A 20,244-nucleotide genomic window follows, 5' to 3' on the forward strand; every position below is an offset into this window, starting at 1 on the left:
TGAGGGCTTCCTTGGACCAGGATGTCTGCTGATGATGATGACATTAGAGGCAGGTGACAGTTGCTCACCTGACGGGTGATGTGGTGGGGGTGCAAAGTGCCACCAAGTTGCAGTTGACTGTTGGTGATACTGTTGCCAACCTCCAGGTGGGGCCAGGCAATCTCCTACTGTCACACAGCAGGGGACCAGGAAGGGCCTCCTACTGGCTAAACATAGCATTAGCACTTTTAAAAATTAATCAATTTAATTTTAAAACTTAACCAGATTTTAATTAAATGCTTATAATGTTTAATGTAATTTTATTCATTTGTATAATTTGGCCCTGAACTATGTTGTTAGCCGCCCTGAGCCTGCTCCGGCGGGGAGGGCGGGATACAAATAAAATTTGTTGTTGTTGTTGGCTGCCACTACTCTGGGTAGGGTCTGCATGGGAGGGCCCAGAGCACCCATCCATCCCTCTATCTTCCATTTTAACAAAACACCTATCCGTGACCAAAGAGACATGAGGATCCAGGCAGTTTAACATAACAGCAGGTTTATTATAAGTGCTCAAAAACAATAAGTGCATTGTAAAACTTTTTAGTGCAACAGTAAATTAAAAAAACAGTAAAGATTGATAAAAGAAATAAAAAGCCCCGACATGTCTAACTAGACATTCCCTTCCTAATTCCAAATGGACTCACCCCTCTTTGGTTAGGGAACCCTCTGGCTGCCTTCTCTCCAGACTGCAGCCTCTCCAGAGAGAACCACCTCTCTCTGTCTGCAACCTTTTCAGAGGGAACACCCCCTGCCCGCAGTGTGGCCTATTATGCTTTCCTCTCAAGTTCCACCCCTCCTTGGTCAGTTTTCCCTTCAAAACTGCTTTCACGCAATCAGAGGAACAGAAGGAATCCTGGGAGACGTAGGCCCACTAGCAACTCCTAGGCAGGCTTCTCTGGAGGTCTAGGCCGCACTATGCCTAGGATTATGACAAGAAGAAGAATTGCAGATTTATACCCCGCCCTTCTCTCTGAATCAGAGACTCAGAGCGGCTTACAATCTCCTTTATCTTCTCCCTCCACAACAGACACTCTGTGAGGTGGGTGAGGCTGAGAGAGCTCTTACAGCAGCTGCCCTTTCACGGACAACCCCTACAAGAGCTATGGCTAACCCAAGGCCATTCCAGCAGCTACAAGTAGAGGAGTGGGGAATCAAACCGGTTCTCCCAGATAAGAGTCCATGCACTGAACCACTACACCAAACTAGCTCTCTACCCAGACTGGCTCTCTACAACCACCATGACAGAGATCTGATCCCCTGGACAAAATGGCTGCTTTAGAGGGTGGACTCTATGGCACCAGAGCCAGCCCTGCCCCTAGGCAAACTAGGCAATTGCCTAGGGCGCAGGCCTTCTGGGGGTGCCAAATTGGGTGCCCCCATGTGACTTGGTGATGTTATCAATGTAGGGGAGGGTTTGCCAGAAGTTTGCCTTGCCTAGGGTGCCAGAGAGTCTAGGGCTGGCCCTGCTGAGGTCCCTCCACCCCCTTGCCCTCCCCAGGCTCCACCCCCAAAGTCTCCAAGTACTTCCCATCCCACAGCTAGAAACTCTACAATGACAAACCCCTCAGAGTTTTCAAGGCCAGAGACAAACGGAGGCAGCTGGCTCTTGCCTGCCTCTGCATAGTGGCCCTGGGCTTCCTTGGAGCCCTGCTTAGCTGCCAAGCCTGGGCCGTCTGGGACTGTTTGCCCTAGCCTGCCTCTGCACAGCAACCCTGGATTTCCTTGGGGGTCTCCCATCCGATTACCATCCAAGGCTGACCCTGCTTAGCTTCTGAGATGGGATGAAATTGGGTTAGCTGGGGCTACACAACACAGGACAGCAGGGATGTACCATGTGTTAAACCCAGCCAATCTCAAATGCCATAAATGCTCTGAATCAGGAGTTGGCTTCTAACTGTAGTCAGGCCTTCTTTTGACTCAGTACAAGAAATGAGGTTACTCTGTTCTGGATCTCTTGCCTTTCTAGAGAAGAGAAGAAGCTACGGAGCTCTGTCTCTCAACCTCCCCTGGGCAGTAGCACAGAGGAACCGTGTTTTGCTAGGTGGAAAGTCTTGCTGTCACTTAACCATCCTTGTTGCTCTTACCGCAGAGGGGAACACAACCAATGCCAAGGCTTGGAGGAAGTCTGAGTTGCACCAGAGGGGATCCTGGGAGTATCTGTGATGGACCATGCAAAAGAACTGCATGATACTCCTGAGGTAGTTGAGCTCCCAGTGATCCTCTGCATCTTTTGGAACCTGGAAACAGAATCACAATGTAGCCAACAACACTTTTGTTTATGCACTCACACAGAAATGCATGTTTTTAACAGGGTCGCTTCTCCCAACAGCTTCAGCCCGGAATTGCAGCAGCTTCCAGCTCTGGGACAGTCTGGGAATTGGGCAGCAACAGGTTTGAATTCAATCCAAAGGCAGCTGTTGGCATAAAGCTGTTAACCAAAATCTAGGTCAGGGGTCCCTAACCTTTTTGAGCTTTCAGGCTCAAAAGAATCATAGAGGTGGAAGGGACCTCTAGGGCCATCTAGTTCAACCCCCTGCGCAATGCAGGAAATTCACAAACACCTCCCCCCCACACACACACACATACATCCCCAGTGACCCCTGCAGGCTCCATGCCCAGAAGATGGCAGAAACCTCCGGGATCCCTGGCCAAACTGGCCTGGAGGGAAACTGCTGACCGATGCCAAAGTTGCGATCAGCATTTCCCTGGGTGTGTAAGAAAGGGGCACAAGAACTAAGCACTGATGCAGCTTTTCTTGCCCTCCTTCTCACGATCTGCCTTATTCACAGAATCAGCATTGCTGTCAGGTGGCCATCTAGCCTCTGCTTAAAAAGCTCCAAGGAAGGAGAGCCCACCACCTCCCCAATGAGTGAAAAAACCCCTTGAGAAGGGCACTGACATTATGCTGGGAAAGGAGTGGAAGGGAAAGGGGGACCCACTGCGGCCTCTCCATTGACAAAGCCAGCCCCAGGAGACAGAGCTGCCTCACTTGCAGAGCAGCCTTAGCTCTGTGGGAATCAACAGGGTGGGGGCTCTGTCGTGACTCACCCTCGAGTGGTGGACACGCTTCGCCTCATGACAGAGTGTCCCAGCGTCAGAGGGCTGGCTTGGGAAATCCCTGGAGATTTGGGAAGGGTGGAGCCGGGGGTTGGGACTGGAAGAGGGGAGGGGCCACAGCGAGGCAGAGCACCCCCACTCCCAAAGCTGCCATTTGCTTTAAGGTGTCTGTTGGGAAATCAGTTGGAATTCTGGGAGATCTCCAGGCCCCACCTGGAGGTTCATACAAAACAGGAGTCGGTTTTGTATCTAGCAAGAGTATGCTAGCCAGGGATACACAAAGTATCATCATAACCCCAAAATTCTAAAGAAACTAGAAATATTCTGAGCTTTTTTCCTAGCAGAACCCCCCCAGCAGGAACTCATTTGCATGTTAGGCCACACTCCCTGGTGGCACTATTGTTTCGAATAGGGGTTTTTTTGGTAGGAAAAGCCCAGCAGGAACTCATTTGCATATTAGGCCACACACCCCTGACCCCAAACCAGCTGGAACTGCGTCCCTGTGTGTCCCTGCTCCAAAAACAAAACCTGGGAATATTCAAAATCAAAATTCATTCAAATCTTTCAGAAAACCATCAAAATTAATCATCAGTAATCAGCATATATGTCTAAATTCAGTAGAAGAAAAGTCCACACAAGTCTTGATATTGAATATTTCTAGTTTCTTTAGTAATTCTGGGGTTGTAATACTTTGTGTATCCTTGGCTAGCCCACCTGGAGGTTGGCAACCCTACTCAGTGTGTTGTTGCTATGGCTTTCAAAGAGAGATCCTTGCAACGCCCCGGACGGCACTTACCCCATTCGCCAGGGCCTTCATCATCTCCAGCAGCAGGACTGCTGCTTCTGGGCACAAGCCTACTTTGGCAATAGAACCGGCAGCCTGGCTCCCCAACACCCCCTGCAACGCAGAGTCCAGGCCGGCCTAAAAGAGGGGGAAGGAAGAGGTCGTGGGTGTCTCAGCTGTACAGCGCCCTCCACTGCCCATCACTTAAGGATGTCTGAGTTGCTCCTGTTGAAACTCATAGGTGTTGAGTACCCAGAAGAAGACTGCTTGGTTGCAAGGCGGGGGGGTGGGGGGTGTCATAGCGGTGGCAATGTCGTGCAGGGGCCACTCTAGGCGTTTCAGGGTTTTCCCGGATGCTCTATGGTTTTCCTGGATGCTCTAGCCATTTTGGAGAGAAAACTCTATGGCAGGTTCTAGAGGATTGTCAAGCAACCACTAGCTATATTCATGCACAGGGCTTTTTTTTGTAGCAGGAACTCCTTTGCATATTAGGCCACACACTCCTGATGTAGCCAATCTTCCAAGAGCTTACAGGGCTCTTAGTACAGGGCCCACTGTAAGCTCCAGGAGGATTGGCTACATCAAGGGTGTGTGGCCTCATATGCAAAGGAGATCCTGCTTCCAAAACAGCCCTGTGCATGTACAATATCACAAATTCCTCCAGATTGTTTTCAGTTCCTGGGAACCCTATTCAGTGGTTCCCAACACACTTTTTTACTTCCAGCTAATCTCATCACAACATTGTTCTGGCACATCCATTTGCCCTGAGGGAGCATTTTGCCCTAAACTGGGTGTGCTCTGCTCCATGCAGGGTGTATGTTTTCCTGGATCTAAACTGCACACCTAAGATGTTGGATGTCTTGCTTTTCTCCCTGGACCACTGATCTTCTGGCTTGGTAACTATAAGTCCCCCCAAATCTTCCTCTATTCCTGCTCCCACCTATATTTCCTGTTACAGCGTGTGTGTGTGCTCAAACATGCTTTTAGTTCCGTATGTGTAAATTTATGGATCTTGCTAGATTACCCCTTCTCACAAGCTCTCTGCCTCCTCACTAATTCCCCCCAACAAAACAGGAGACAGACCCTTTTGGACAATACATAGTATCTGGGGTAGCAATGCCATCCCTTTCACTGGGGAAGAGACACTTTTCAATTTGGGGGTGTCATATAGCAGAAACAAAAACATCTCCAACTGCTAGCATATAAAATAGCACTAGCCAAAGAACCTCACATACAAAAAAAAAGTGTGTGTGAGAATCAGACAGGAAGTTCTCCCCAGGACTTGAACAATACTGACAGCTTAGCACAAGCACCCACAGGCTACCTGACAATAGGCAATGGGCTGGGAGAGAATACTTTTCCTCCACAGACAGATAAATACTTCACTGTATATCCAATATTTTAGATCATATAGCCCCACATTCCCAACGACCAGGTGGTACCTGGAGATCTCTGGCCATCAGACCCCAGCCCCCCTGGAGAAAACGGCTGTTTTGGAGGCTGGACTCTTTGGCCTTATACCCTGCTGAGATCCCTCCCCTCTGCAAGTCCTGCCCTCCTCAGGCTCCACCCCCAAATCTCCAGAAATTTCCCAGCCCAAAGTTGGCAACCCTAAGAACCCCTCAGAGTGTGTTGTAAATATGAACAAAGGTTGACTTTTAAGACACAAGGAAAAAAGAAGGCTACAAGAGAGAGTCCTTTTTTAGAGCGTCTGGACTAACCTGAACCCGGCCAGAGGACAGACATGCCTGACCCAGTCCCACTGCTCACACTGTGGGGAGGCCAGGAAAAGGTCATTGGCAAGAGTCTCTTGCAGACAGAGGGTCTCCTGTGCCTCGAACACCTTTCTGGGGAGCTTACCTGGGGTCCATCAGGCAGTTCAGACACTGGAGTGGCCAGAAGGAGCCCCGACAGCAGAAAATAAATCTCAGGGATGTGGGTGCTGTGGCGCAGAAATGTCTTCAGCTCCACAAATCCATACAAGAGGTACGGGCTGCATTCAGGGATCTGGGTACAGCTCTTTAAACTGTCTGTGGCAAACAAATAAATCCATTCATGCATCCCTAGCGCTCCTGAGAAACGGTGAGAAAACGTGGAGCAAAAAGATGAATCCCAGCAAGGACAGAAGCTGCCTCCTGCAGGCTGCCTTCTGGTTGACTCCACCCCCTGTGGCACCTCCAGTCCAAGGCCCAGGCAGGAGGTGATGGGAAAGGCCTTCTCTGCCTGAGACCCTGCCAAGCTGAGTAGGTGATGCTGACCATGACGGATCGATGGTCTGGTTCACAGGTGCTTGGGCCACCATCTGTCCATGATGCTTGGGTGGGGGAAGATTTCTGCCTTCAGAATGCTTTTAAAATCAGGTGATCTTCTGTGGCTTTCCCCTTCACTATAATGCTAATACTCTCTGTGATGAAAAGCCTAATGGGGGGCAGGCCACACACGACATCCCAGCATAACCTCCTCCACAGGGAAAAGGGAGAGGGGGCTCTATGGCCCCAGTGAAGAGCATCTTCTTGGCAAGCAGAAGGTCCCTCCCAGGTTCAATCCCCAGCATCTCCACTTGTGACTCTGGAGAGCTGCTACCAGTCCGAGTAAGCAGGGCTGACTTTGATGGGCCAAGGGTCTCACTTCAGATGTTCCAAAAGGGACCCCTCCTCCTTGTGCATCACCCTTAGCTCCTTGGAGGAATGGCAAATGGGTACAAAAGTGACTGAAGGTACGAGAACCCTTTCAAAGGCATCTGGCCTCAGTGTTGGTGTGGGAAGGGCTGGCAAGTCACAGCTGGCTTATGGGGACCCTGCAGAGCTTTCAAGGCAGGAGACAAACAGAGGTGGTTTGCCATTGCCCATCCCCTCCAAGCACTAATGTCATCAGATTGGGCTAGCCTGGGCCAGCCGCTGTCTCATAATCATATCAATAGTTTCATGAACCCATGAAGTTGCCTTAAACTGAACCAGACAATGGAGATGCCGAGGAGGGAACCTGGGTCCTTCTGCATGCCAACCAGGTGGTCAGCCACTGAGCCATGGCCCCTTGGAACTTGCTGTCCCCCCACCTAATGCTGGTTCAAGGGCAGACAGTCCCCGAGGCCCCCTTCTGCTTGTTGTCAGCCCTCCATGTCTTCTCCCCCACCCCCTTCCGTTGCTTGCCAGTCCTCTTGCTACTGGAGCTTGTGGCTGCCTGCCTCCCATGCATGGCCTCTCCCTGGCAGCACGGGCTGGTGCATGCAGCTGGAGTGCTGCTGCCAGGTGTCCCCAGCATGCACCAGTGCTGGGAAGTGGGCATGAATGGGCTTCATCCCCATGTGCCCCCCTTCCGTGGCCACCCTCACCCCCGGTGAGACAGTCGGTCTGCAGGCCAGCTAAGGACATACCCATCAAGATGCTCAGCCCCCTGGAACTCTCCTCCAGCCACAGGCCGGCCATCATCCCCTCCTTGAACTTGCATAGGAGGGTGCGGTTGTGCAGGAAGTGAAAGAGCAGCCTGACCGCCAGGGTGACCGTGCTCACGTGCACGTGGCTCTGGACAAACATCAGGAACCAGTCAGGGCCCAGAGCCTGGAACACGTCCTCCTGCATCCTGCGCGGAGAACACCTAAGGGAAACACACAACCCCCCGCTGACATTGGTTGGCTCCTTCATTTATTTCCCACCTTTCTCTCTAGTGAGGAGGACGCACTGGCACCTACAGCGTCATATTATTTTGTGATCAATAATGGGAACATTTATTGCAAAGCGTTACAGTGTTTTCTTAGCGTATTAAACGTAAACATTTTAAATATAATACTATTAGGTTTGTATCATTGTTTTCACACTTCTTCATTTTTAATTTACTGGGGGGCCTGAAAATGGGAGGGGGGGCTGAAAAAGCCTCTCTTGACCTCAGTGAGGGCCTCACTTGATGCAGGTGAAAGAATCTAGTAAAAGCCCAGACTTACTCAGAGGATGGGTAGATGTGGTCGGAGCACATCACCTCCAGCAGTGTTCTCAGCAACTGGTTTCGGAGCCAGATCCTGTTCCCAGAGGTTTGGCTCAATGCTAAAAGTAAAAATACAGAAACAAGATATGCATGAAGATCTGTGCTATTGAACCATCTCATTTGCATTTGCCAAATAACAAGCAACATTTCCCCCAGGAATTCAGTGATAACTCCCCCTCCAGTCGCTTTGTTTGGGGGAGGCAGTGATCTGAACCCTCTGTTTGGCAGGCAGCCACACCATGAGAACTCACAAGAACAAAAAGCTAATTGAACTGTATGGTTAGGAGAGAATATAGGAAAGCAGAGCCACCTGACAGCTCCAAACAGCTATCAAACAGAACACTAAAAAATCAGGTTCTTGGTTGTGACTGGCGACCAGGACATGAGCCAAACTGGCAGGTGTTGGTTCACCATGAACAAAAGTGATAATCAAACTTAATGTATTGGAAGATGTCAAACAGATGAGAATTGATCAAGTGATCTGTTTGATTGATACTGAACAGCCACGAAAGTCTTTGTATATGGTACATATGCAGGGGTCGTTTTGTAGAAAAATAGGTGGTGGAGCTCATCCAGGATTGTTAAGCAGCTGCACCTACTATTCAATGGACATGGTGGGAAGGAGGAGGTGGAACTTTCAGAAAGGTTCAGAAGCTGCGCTCCTGTGAGCTCCCGCTGAATCCGAGGCCTGTACATATGACTGTTAAACATATTCATGGTGTGACCTTCACAGCACCCCAAATTTGCGCATCCCAAGCAAGGCACACTCCTAAAAACACAAGAACATCAGAAGAGCCCTGCTTGATCAGGCCAGTGAGGGTCCATCTAGTTCAGCCTCCGGCCTCACACAGTGGCCAACTAGTTCCTCTGGAGGGCCAACAACAGGGCAGAGAGGCCAAGGCCTTCCCCGAGAAGAACATCAGAAGAGCCCTGCTGGATCCGGCCAGTGAGGGTCCATCTAGTCCAGCATCCTGCCTCACCCAGTGGCCAACCAGTTCCTCTGGAGGGCCAACAACAGGGCAGAGAGGCTGAGGCCTACATAAGAACATCAGAAGAGCCCTGCTGGATCTGGCCAGTGAGGGTCCATCTAGTCCAGCATCCTGCCTCAGCCAGTGGCCAACCGGTTCCTCTGGAGGGCCAACAACAGGGAAGAGAGGCCGAGGCATTCCCCTGAGAAGAACATCAGAAGAGCCCTGCTGGATCAGACCAGTGAGGGTCCATCTAGTCCAGCCTCCTGTCTCACCCAGTGGCCAACCAGTTCCTCAGGAGAGCACAGAGGCCAAAGTCTGCTTCTCCTGATGTTGCCCCCTTGCACTGGAATTCAGATGCTTACTGCCTCTCAATATGGAGGTTCTCTTTAGTCACCAATGGCTAGAAACCACTGTCTTCTATTAATCCCTTTTATAGCCATCTACGCCTGCAGCCATTACTACATCCTCTGGCAGCAAATTCCACATTTTTGTCACTTGCTGTTTAAAGAAGTATCTCTTTTGTCCATCTTGAATCTATGTCCTGTAAGCTTCATTGGCTGCCCTTGAATTCTTGTGTTTTTCTCCCTCCCGCACCAGCACCAGCAGGGCCCAGAAGGCAGTGTCTACAGCTCCCATACAACCAATGGCTGGGATGGAGCTGGGCCCCTCAGGGCACCACAGTCCTCCTTACATTTGTGCCTCAAGCCAGTGGTCACTTGGCTGGAGAACCAGCCCCAGATTTCACTGAAGAGCAGCCAGAAACAGATGGAAACAGCCATGCATGACCTGGTCTTCAGAGCTTTTTAAATGTTCACCCTCCCAGGGTACTCTTCCATCAATAAAGAACACTGTTTTTTTGCAAATGTTTTGATAGTATGGAACAAATGACAACTTTCATGGAAAAAGAACCTTCTGGAATTTTTGCATAGCATAATTTTCTATGGCCCCAGAAGGTAGGACCAGAACCAATGGGTTGAAATTAAATCAAAAGAGTTTCCAGCTCAACATTAGGAAGAACTTCCTGACCATTAGAGCAATTCCTCAGTGGAACAGGCTTTCGTGAGAGGTGGTGGGCTCTCCTTCCTTGAAGGTTTCTAAACAGAGGCTAGATGGCCATCTGACAGCAATTAAGATCCTGTGAATTTAGGGGGAGGGGGTTGTGAGTTTCCTGCATTGTGCAGGGGTTGGACCAGATGACCCTAGAGGTCTCTTCCAACTCTAGGATTCTTTGGGAGGTGGTGGGCTCTCCTTCCTTGGAGTTTTTTAAACAGAGGCTAGATGGCCATCTGACAGCAATGCAGATCCTGTGAATTTAGGGGGAGGGATTTGTGAGTTTCCTGCATTGTGCAGGGGGTTGGACTAGATGACCCCGGAGGTCCCTTCCAACTCTATGATTCTATGATTCTTACCATCTCCCAGCAGTTCTGGGACATCATCCAGGCAAGTTTTATTTTCATCTATGGAGAAGGGGCTTAAAGTATAAACCAAGAACAAGCCAATCCTTTCAAAGGAAAGAGAAAAGATAGTTAGTGAGGTTCTAACTGCACACAGGCCCAATGGCCTCCATTTCTGGTCAGATGAATTCATATAACAACGGCAAACAACAACAAACTCAAGTCAAGCTTATTAGCATAGGCAGAAAGAAGTATAACAGTTCTTTAAGGTGGTAAGCACCCATTCTCCACTCTCCTGCCCTGTTAAATACTCAAGAGTTTCATATGCTTGTAGACATGCCATCTGGAGATCAAGTATTGACCTTCATATGGCATTTGTTTCTGATTATCCATTCCACATACCCCCTAGGTACCCCTTCTGGACATATCCAGATGTACATGTTGACAGAGCCATGGAACTCTCTGTCTGGCTTGGCCCCTCCATTTTGCCCACAGATGTCTGATTCTGGGAAACCAGAGGTTGGAACCATTCAAAACGACAAGCCTGAGGTCAAGATTGGCCTGGCATGGAGGAGAACTGGCTGAGAAGAGGCATTTGCTCCTATGCATGATAAGAAGGGAATGCATCTGGTAATGTGGCACCAACCACCTTCATCACTGGTAGCTGCTTCTGGTTTTTTTAAATCACCAAAGCCAGTCCAAAACTCAATACTGGCTTCTCTTACCCATCTCCCTTTCAGCAGAATCAGAATATTAAAAACAAAAAACCCCATAAACACATGTCAAAAAATTAGGGCTTCTGTGTTTGGTCAGTTTATTGGCCAGATCAGTCAGTGGGACACCTTCTGACCGAATTCAAAGGTGCTCTCAAGTGACTGGGTACCTGCTTTTAATACAAGTTGTTTTAATAATGGTAAGCAGTCAGTGTCGTCTTAGGAGATGCATTCCCCTCTCTCTCACACAGGCTTCTGCAGGGGGCAGTGGTCAGAGTACCAAACTCAGATCTGGGAGACCCAGTTTTGAATCTCCACTCAGCTGTGGAAGCTCATTAGGCATCCTTCAGCCTCATCTACCTTACAGGTAGAATAAAGTGAAGGGGGAGATAAATGTGCACTAAGACAATGCTGATCATCAATGGTTCCTGCCCACTATTGCACTGTATGAAATTAAGAGGGGTATTACCGAAGGATATCTTGGATGCTGAAATGGCCCTGGAGCAAATGGGAGAGGACCGCACAGATCTTGCTGACTCGGAAGCGTGGGATCCTGGTGTCATTTAAGAGAAGCAATAGTTTGGGTACCATCTGCATCTGATGAGCAACTTTCACATTCCAGTTCCCATCCCTGCAGCAGACAAAAGGTCTGTTAAAAGCTTTTCTTGGTGTGCGTCTGGGGGAGCTTCATTTCTCCTACACTGTTCTCTACTCTTGAACTTTCAGCTTCTGGTGTTGCCTTGGCAACTCATCAAAACACTGTCAGACAAATTGAATGGTTTTTCAGGGTCACCTGGGAGTACTGTCATCTGTTCACCTCTCGCTCATTGCCCCCTCCCCAATAGAAATGGTCCAGGCTTAAAAGAGTTTAAAACAGACAAAGATATTGATTTCCAGAGCCATACATTGGTGGAAATAAATGCAGTTCTTGTAAAAGCCATCATGGAAGCGATCAGGACCCTGGGAGACCTTCTGCTACAAGGAAATGGAATGTGCAAGTCCTCCGACTTCTCAGCAAAGGAATCCACCAGGGCAAGGGGGAAACACAAAGGGAGCCTCAGTACTTCTGCAAGGGGGTTGCCTGCAGAGGCATGACAAACGGCTAATGGCCATGATGATGACCCTCTAAGCAGGCCTGGGCTCACTTCCAACATTTTGGGGATCCTTTTGTTCTGTTTACTAGAATCTCTATGGCCCACTGACATATTTTCAATTTAAAAGCAAGCACACTTGGGCTCTCTTGACATGTAACTACTTTGCACTTCGTAACCCTGAGTACTCAAAAGAAGAGTCCTGCAAGATCATAGAAAGGTCTGTACCATTCTTTGGTGGATGCAGCCAGCAGGTCCACTAGAAACTGGACAGTTGTCTACAATGGACTGTGCCCTACTTGCCATCCACTCCTGCTCTAAAAGCTAAGCTTGAGGAGAATGCCAGACTCTGTCACTGTATTTACGGAGAGACATTGAGCAAAAGAAAAGGCCTTCTACAGTAAGTAGAACGAGAAAAGACAAAGAAGGAGTTGATTCAGTGGGGGGAAAATATTTCACTAGACATGACAAACCCCTGTGAATCAGCAGTGAGTTCTGTATAGAAGCTCTTCAGAGCTTAGCTGCCATGGAACCTCTGATGAAGCATAGGCAAAATGCACAGGTGTTGTGAAGTGGAATAAAATATCCCCCCCCCCCCCGCACCAGTCACTTTTGTGCCTTTTCTTGTTGAATTCATAGAAACACTTATTGCGTTTTTCATCTTGCCAAAGGGGTAGAGTAGATTTGGCCACAGCAGCCCAATCAGTCCAGTTTGCTCTAAGCTGCTCAGGGCTTCAGAGCCAAACAGAGTTAGCCATGGTCAGTACTTGGACGGAAGATTGTCGGGGAAGACCAGGGTTGCTCTGCAGAGGAGGGCAACGGCCGACCCCGCCCCCCCCGCCCTTCACCTCTCGCCTTGAATGCCCCATGAAAGGAGTTGCCATGACTTGAATGCAGCTGGATGGTATGTTCTGTATTTTATTTGTCTCCCAAATCCAGGATGCTCAAATTTACGGACCAGATTAGCTTGCAGGACGTTTGTACCTTGAGGGCTGCAGGATTTCTGTGAGGTGTGTGAAAAGAGAAAGGTCCAGATTTTCAGGGCCATGACACCACAGCTGAAAGACAAGGAGAAACCTGTTGGGGCACTTAGATGGAATGTGAGGTGCATCATCTCTAGAGGTCCATCTCAGAATGTTAAAATCCCTTCTAGCTCCTTCTGGGGTGAGAGAACTGAAATCTGAGCAGCAGCAACAATTCTGTGCAAGTCTTCTAAAGCAAACAGACAGGAAACTAATTTTCACATTTTGTCCTTTTACTGATAAAAAGCAAAAACTTTCACTCTCACCCTGAGCTCTGGAAAATGTTGAGATTAAAAACAAAGCATTTTGGGGGCAAGGAATGACTGTGGCTCTTCCTTTGCACACAGAGGGTCCCAGGTTCAACCCCCAGCACCTCCACTTAGAAAATTAGGTTGCAGGTGATGTGAAAGGCCTTCCAGCCGTAAGAAAGCTACCGCCAGGTCAGAGGAGGCAATAGTGATCTTGACAGACCAACCATGGACACAGCAGAACACAGCCTCACATGTTCATGCCTTTTGATTGAGTTTTCTACCCATTTTCATTAGTCCTCCCAATTTTAGACAGACAAGAGATGGCACCATTTTCAAACTGAAACATTGGGTGTTCGACAATTTTGTTTCTCCATCTACAATTTATATTCTTTCTTTCTAGTGTAAGATGTGAAGAAATACCCACCACTCTAGAATTCACCTGTCTTTTAACAATTTGGGCTGCATTCTACACATGAAGTTGACTCAATTTGATCAGATAAGAGTTTAAGGAGACACCTCCCCCCCCCACACACACACACACACACTCAAAGGACAGAAGACCCATCTGGTCCTGGGCTTCCTCTATGTTAGGTTTGTTCCTTCGGAATGGTCCCCCATGGCTCTACTGCCTCCATTTGCCACAATAAGGAAGTCATGTTAGCATCTTCTATTCCAGCAGGCATTTGTTGGAGGGGTAAACTATTGGGGCAGTTTTGGCTGCATTTTTAACTGTGCATATTGGTTTTCAAGAGTGATTTTTATTGTTTGTTATTTTTAACCTACTGGATGTTTATGTAACATTTTTATGTTCTTGTACCCTCTGAGGCTTTGTTCAGCTACCTAGAGTCTGAGGAGATAAAGTGGGGTATAAATATATCATATAAATAAATAAATAAGAATCATATGGGATCTCAGTGTTGACTGTGGTCAGGAAAATGTGGTGTGTGCTGGCCTAGAAAAAAATACAAACTGGTCCATGAAATCTCTTGAGACTAAAAAAGTCTGCAGTCTTTCTGCTGTAGACTGCACTCAAAATTGCCTGCATGTGAGATATTAGTTTTAAGTTATGAAGTTCTATTAGGCCTGCCAATTTCAGGTTGGGAAATACCTGAAGATTTGGGGGGTGGAGCCTGAGGGGGCAGGGCCTGGAGAGGGGAAAGTCTTCAACGGTTGGTGTATAATGCCATAGGCCCACCTTCCAAACCAGCCATTTTCAGCAGGTGAACTGATTCTGTTGCCAGGAAATGAGCTGCACTGCCAGGAGATCTCCAGCTACCTGTTAGATTCTCCAGTATGCTACAGCAAGGAGTCTCTCTCCACATTATGAGGCTGCACTCTTTCCCAGACAAAATAATCTTGGATCAGAGTCCACAGTTTGTGGCTAAGTTCCAGGAAAAGTTTTTAAAACTGACAAAGACTGAGCAGGGGTTCAGCTCAGCATACCACCCTGAGACAGATGGGCGATCAGAAAGGGCCAATCAAATTCTGGAACAATTGTTATGTTGTTATGTGAATTTCCAGCAGGCCAACTGGGCTGAACTCCTCCCATTCACAGAATACTGTTGTAACAATAGTTATCACAGCTCAGTAAAGGCCTCCCCCTTTCAGATTCCACATGGATTCAAGAGGAAGCCACTGCTGGGGGGGAGTCTGAAACACCAGCGGAGCTCCACAAATGGTGGTCTAAGCTGGCAGCTCAATGGGAACCCATTAAAAAAGACTCTTCTTGACAAGGCAAAAGACTACAAAGCCCAAGCCAACAAATGGAGGCCTTCTCCTTGGAACATTAAAGTGGGAGATTCAGAGTACATCTCTACTAAGAACCTCAAAGGGACACAACCCACCAAAAAGCTGGGGTAGAACTATCTGGGGCCATTTAAAGTAGTGAGATTGATAAACAAAGTAACGGTGGAAGCAGATTAACCCAAGAATCCAAAGCATGTGCATCCAGTTTTTCATTTAGTTTGCTGAAACGTGACCCGGGACTGAGCCAGTGGCACCCGCAGCCTGCCCTTCTGCCCCTGTTAATTGGTGGTGGCCAGCCACATCATGAAGTGGAGCATATATTGGACTCAAGAATTAAACAGAGTGTTCTGTATTAACTTGTCAAATGGACTGACTCATTTCTGAGGCCCACAATGAGTGGGTCCATTCAACAGATATGAATGCACCTAAACTAATCCAGAACTTTCACAAACAGTTCCTGGGCAAACCGGGAGGGGTGAAGTGGATTTTCAGAGGAGCTGCATGTCAGGTTCCCTGGCAATATATTTTCATGTATTCACAAATCTACCCAACAGGGGTTGTGGTTCCTACCTTGCATGCTTCCATGTAACCAGAATTTTCCAAGCTGTGCTGGAGGATGGCTATTATGGGGAGCTGGCTTATCTGGTAGTTATGGCGATGACTTAGAATAGCAATAGGGAGAATGCATGGTGACCTTAAAGACCCTGGGAAGATGTCTCAAGCTTACCTCAAAACCTGGGAACTATAATGGATGCTGTGACAAGGCAACGTAATAAAAGCAATTTGTTAACTTTACCTCAAAGTTGCAGAGGACAGACTGGAAGGCCTCTAGGTTCTTGATGGTCAAGGATCCCAGGCTGGTCTCAGCAGTGGCCCCGATGGAGAGGATCAGGTGCAGAATTCTGCTGTTTAACAGATGTGTCTTGCTTTTCAGAAGGTATGCTAAGATCTGCCAAGGAGAGTATTCACTTAGGAACTCCCCATTAAGGCCCCAAATGACACAGACCCCACCCCAGCCTCATAGACACGACAGACAGGGCAGCTTCCTGCCAAAATGGCAATGAGTTTGTGCTGCACAGCAAAGCGATAGGTCAGTTATAAGCATAGAAGAGCTAATAGTCAGCTCAGGTAATCTGTTCATACTTCTGCCCAATATCTGTTTTCTGCCCATGCTTGGGGAACATTCCCTCCATACATCAGGAAATTCCCGTGTGCTTGCACAGTGCTAGCTATGGCGAAAGAGCTGACTTACACTACCAACCACACAAAACCCAGACGTTAGGTTAATTCATCCTTTTTCTTTCATTAGGTTTGTGTTCTTTGGTGTTTTTTAGTCACCCTCAGTTCCAGTGCTAGAACTAAAATAAATCTGAAATCTAAAAAAAATAAAATAAAATGGTAGATTCTCAGATCTTGGAAGCTAAGCTCTGGCAAGTACTTGGATGGGAGACCACCTTGGAATACCAGCAGTCAGGAGGCAGGGGCAGGCTTTATTCAGCCGTCTCTCTGAATATCCTCCAGGCTCCCAGTAGGGGTCAGTCATCAGCAGTCGCCATGACTTCCAGGCATACACAGACACACATTTTAAAAAAACAACAACAATTGGGAGGCTCAAAAGCAGCTGCCCCATGGAAGTCATGATGTGTCATATCCTCTAGCTTTGCATTTTTGTGTTCCTCATTGTGCATATACAATGTACACCATATATTCATGAGTTTGGAGCAGTAGTTAAGAGCGTGGACTCTAATCTGGGAGAACTGGGTTTGATTCCCCACTCCTCCACCTGCACCTGCTGATATGACCTTGGGCCAGTCATAACTTTCTTAGAGCTGTTCTCTCAAGAGCAGTTCTCAAGAGAGAGCCTCTCCTGCCTCACATAGTGTCTGTTGTGGGGAGAGGAAGGAAAGGAGTTTGTAAGCTGCCCTGAGACTCAGAGCAAAGAGCAGGGTATAAATCCAGTCTCCTCCTCCTCTTTGCTGGCATTCTCTGGGACACTCTAGCATTCACCCAAAACTATATCCTTTAAACACAGAGCATTGGCCAAAGGCCAGAGAAGTGATGCCATTACACCCTCAACAACTTCAATGGCTGCATCTCCTCCCCCATTTTTCTCACACTGCCCACCTGGGCAGCAGGAATGGGGCGGGAGCCCTATTTCATCTCTACAGCACAGATTCTGGACAAAAAACATCAAAAGCTTTGTAAAGGAGGAGCTCTATTTGGAAGATGCAGCAGACCCCCTCTGTTGGAGCAAGGGAAGAAGGATCACCCTCTCACCTGGTACCCACCCATCTGTCTCATAAGATTTTCACTCCTGCTGCAGCTAAGGACAGAGTGGAGGGCTTTGACAGTGGCATACATGGAGTTGTCGTCTTCAGCCAGCATCAGGAGGCCGAGCAGAAGAGCAGGTCCTCCAATGTAGTTCAGGCTGACAGCTGCAGGCCACGTCTGGAAGACCCGGATCCCTGGAAAGAAGGCCAGATAACCTCAGCACTGGGAGATCATGCAGCTACCACTGCTGACCATTAGGTCAGAGTAAAGGAGGCAGGGATCGACTTCCTGACCCCTGCTCAGAACAAAAAGAACACTGACGATGGTCCACAAAAACTAAACCAGAGCAAAAGGGATCAGAAAAGGTGGCCAAGACAGTCAGGTCCCTCTTCCACATGCAAAGCACTCCAGCACTGGCACTCCTGACAGATTCTTGCTCTTACTTCTTTCCACAACTGCTCTCCCTCTCTGCATTGGAACAGCTCTTATTCATGCAGCAGCCAATTAAGTTTTGAGCATCTCTCTCCTTTTGTGCTGTTTAAATTCACTCCAGCAATGTGGGAGCCGGTAACAGAAAAAGGCTGCATTGTGGCTAGTATTTCAAGGGCCTTCTTGAGAGATTTAGGGTGTTATGTATTGAACATTGTTACCTGGCCGCATGGCGACCGCAACTGAAGGCGACCCCTGGGTCCCCATATGGAGCTCGCCATTCACCCCACCCATCAAGACCTGTGGCGGGAAGTTTGAGCGACCAGGATTGGCCTGGTCAGATGAGGGGGCTGTTCCGGGCAATGTATATAAGCAGGACCCGGCCCGCGTGTTCCCTCTATTGTAATGTGCTACTGAATAAACTATGTTGCCTTCAAACCGTCCCGGTTCTCAGTACATTACATAGGGGTTCTCTTCTGGACATAAACTTTTGGCATTCTTCTGAATATCTGTTTTGTCTGCACTGGCCCAGGTGCTTCAGCCTTAGGGGTTCCAGTTTGCACTTACCATGCTGCCTCACAGCGACAGCGCCAACCGTTCTTAAGGGGCCAGCAAGTCTTCCAGCAGTATTTCGAGCCAGGTAAACTGAAGTTGTACCATCACGAGAGGAAAGCTCTAGCTAAAAGACAAGGAAAGCACTGGGACGTGAAAGGGGAGTAAGGGGGAAGCAGGAACTAACTGTACAATTGGAGCAGGGGCTGCCGGTGTAATGAGCTCCCTCCCCTCCACTGAACCTTTTTAATTTAATTAACTTTGATTTAATTGGGCCTCCCTGGCATTTCCTCTCCCCCCCCCCAAAAAAAATTGAGCTACGGGGCCACTCAGCACCTTCACGTCAAAAGTATCAAGACTGAGAAACAACACGCACACAAGAACAGTGCAGCTTGGACTCTACTTTGGTATATCAGGAGTCCATAGCTGATAATCATGGAAACTCAACATGTGCGATGTTTTCATTTAGGGTGCTTCATAATTATTGAACAACACTGTTATGAACTGCTGCATCCAGTTCCAGAGATCACAAACAAAATACTATTTTCATTAGAATTTTGTGGAAATCTTTGCCAGTCATTTTCTTAGTTGTCAACTAAGGAGGAGCAAGAGAACTCTGAAATGAAGGCAGCCATGCTCTTCCCCACACTACATTCAGATTTTTGTACAATGTTACTATGTTATTTATTTATTTATTTATTTATTTTATGATTTATATCCCGCCCTTCCCAACAAGTGGCTCAGGGCGGCTCACAACACAAAGTTTCACATAAATAGAATTTAAGCATAAAAACAGTTAAAATAATTAATACATTTAAAATTTTAAGACATTTAAACCATTTAAAACATTAGGGACAGCAGACATCTAGTATAACTACACTTGGTTTCTTGTACCAGCTAGTCATAAGCCAGCCGGAAGAGGGTTGTCTTACAGGCCCTGCGGAACTGGGCAAGGTCCCGCAGGGCCCTCACCTCTTCCGGCAGCTGGTTCCACCAGGAGGGGGGCTGTAACAGAAAAGGCCCAGTCCCTGGTAGATTTTAAGCGGGCTTCTTTTGGCCCGGGGATAACTAGGAGATTTCGAGTTCCCGATCTCAGTACTCTCTGGGGAACATGTGGGGAGAGATGGTCCTTCAGGTAGGCAGGTCCTAGGCCATATAAGGCTTTAAAGGTAATAACTAGCACCTTGTACTGGACTCAGTAAGCTATTGGCAGCCAATGCAGATCCCGGCGCCCTGGCCAGATGTGCTCCCTTCTTGGGAGTCCTAACAGCAGCCGGGCCGCGGCATTCTGCACTAGCTGCAGCTTTCAGGTTCGGCACAAAGGCAGCCCCATGTAGAGAGCATTGCAATAGTCCAACCTCGAGGTGACCGTGGCATGGATCACTGTTGCTAGATCATCGCGCTCCAGGAAGGGGGCCAACTGCCTTGCCCGCCTAAGATGAAAAAATGCGGACTTGGCAGTGGCTGCTATCTGAGCCTCCATCGTTAAGGAGGACTCCAATAGTACCCCCAGGCTTTTGACCCTGTCCGCCGCTATCAGCGGCGCACCTTCAAAAGCTGGTAGGCGGATTTCCCTCCCCGGACCCCGACGTCAAGCAAAGGACCTCTGTCTTCGCCGGATTTAGCTTCACCCCGCTCAGTCTGAGCCACCCAGCCACTTCCTGCACATGTGCAAAAAAGGAAGGTTCTATCACTGATGAAGTATATGACAACACAGTTGCACAACCCTTTTTTAAAGAAAGTGCAGGACACATGGGGAGGGTCAGATCCAAATTTAAGAAAAAAAGTTGGAGCATTGGCTGTAGATTCAACTCACTGGGAAAACAGCAGCAACACAGAGGTGTGGAAAGGTTCTAGTCTAGAACATATATATTTTTAGCTTTTTTTCCAGTGAAGGATTAGTGCCTTCAAATGCATTTGCATTCATATATACTGCTCTATGTCTC

At 48.2% G+C, this 20,244-nt stretch overlaps 1 protein-coding gene across 1 annotated transcript in view; it reads right to left on the reverse strand.

Annotated features, from left to right (window-relative positions):
- The window catches only part of WDFY4 (WDFY family member 4), a 215,777-nt gene that overhangs the window by 132,668 nt on the left and 62,865 nt on the right, over nucleotides 1-20,244 (reverse strand). The window contains exons 21-31 of the mRNA XM_060240960.1: nucleotides 18,314-18,425; nucleotides 17,324-17,511; nucleotides 15,843-15,995; nucleotides 13,012-13,085; nucleotides 11,406-11,567; nucleotides 10,239-10,330; nucleotides 7,818-7,917; nucleotides 7,254-7,474; nucleotides 5,741-5,910; nucleotides 3,893-4,018; nucleotides 2,124-2,276 (exon numbers count right to left, since the gene is read on the reverse strand). Of these exons, the coding sequence (XP_060096943.1) occupies nucleotides 2,124-2,276; nucleotides 3,893-4,018; nucleotides 5,741-5,910; nucleotides 7,254-7,474; nucleotides 7,818-7,917; nucleotides 10,239-10,330; nucleotides 11,406-11,567; nucleotides 13,012-13,085; nucleotides 15,843-15,995; nucleotides 17,324-17,511; nucleotides 18,314-18,425 (1,551 nt within the window). The remainder of the gene's footprint in view (nucleotides 1-2,123; nucleotides 2,277-3,892; nucleotides 4,019-5,740; nucleotides 5,911-7,253; nucleotides 7,475-7,817; nucleotides 7,918-10,238; nucleotides 10,331-11,405; nucleotides 11,568-13,011; nucleotides 13,086-15,842; nucleotides 15,996-17,323; nucleotides 17,512-18,313; nucleotides 18,426-20,244) is intronic.

This window comes from Heteronotia binoei, chromosome 6 (assembly GCF_032191835.1).
Source record: "Heteronotia binoei isolate CCM8104 ecotype False Entrance Well chromosome 6, APGP_CSIRO_Hbin_v1, whole genome shotgun sequence".
NCBI classification, from domain to species: domain Eukaryota; kingdom Metazoa; phylum Chordata; class Lepidosauria; order Squamata; family Gekkonidae; genus Heteronotia; species Heteronotia binoei.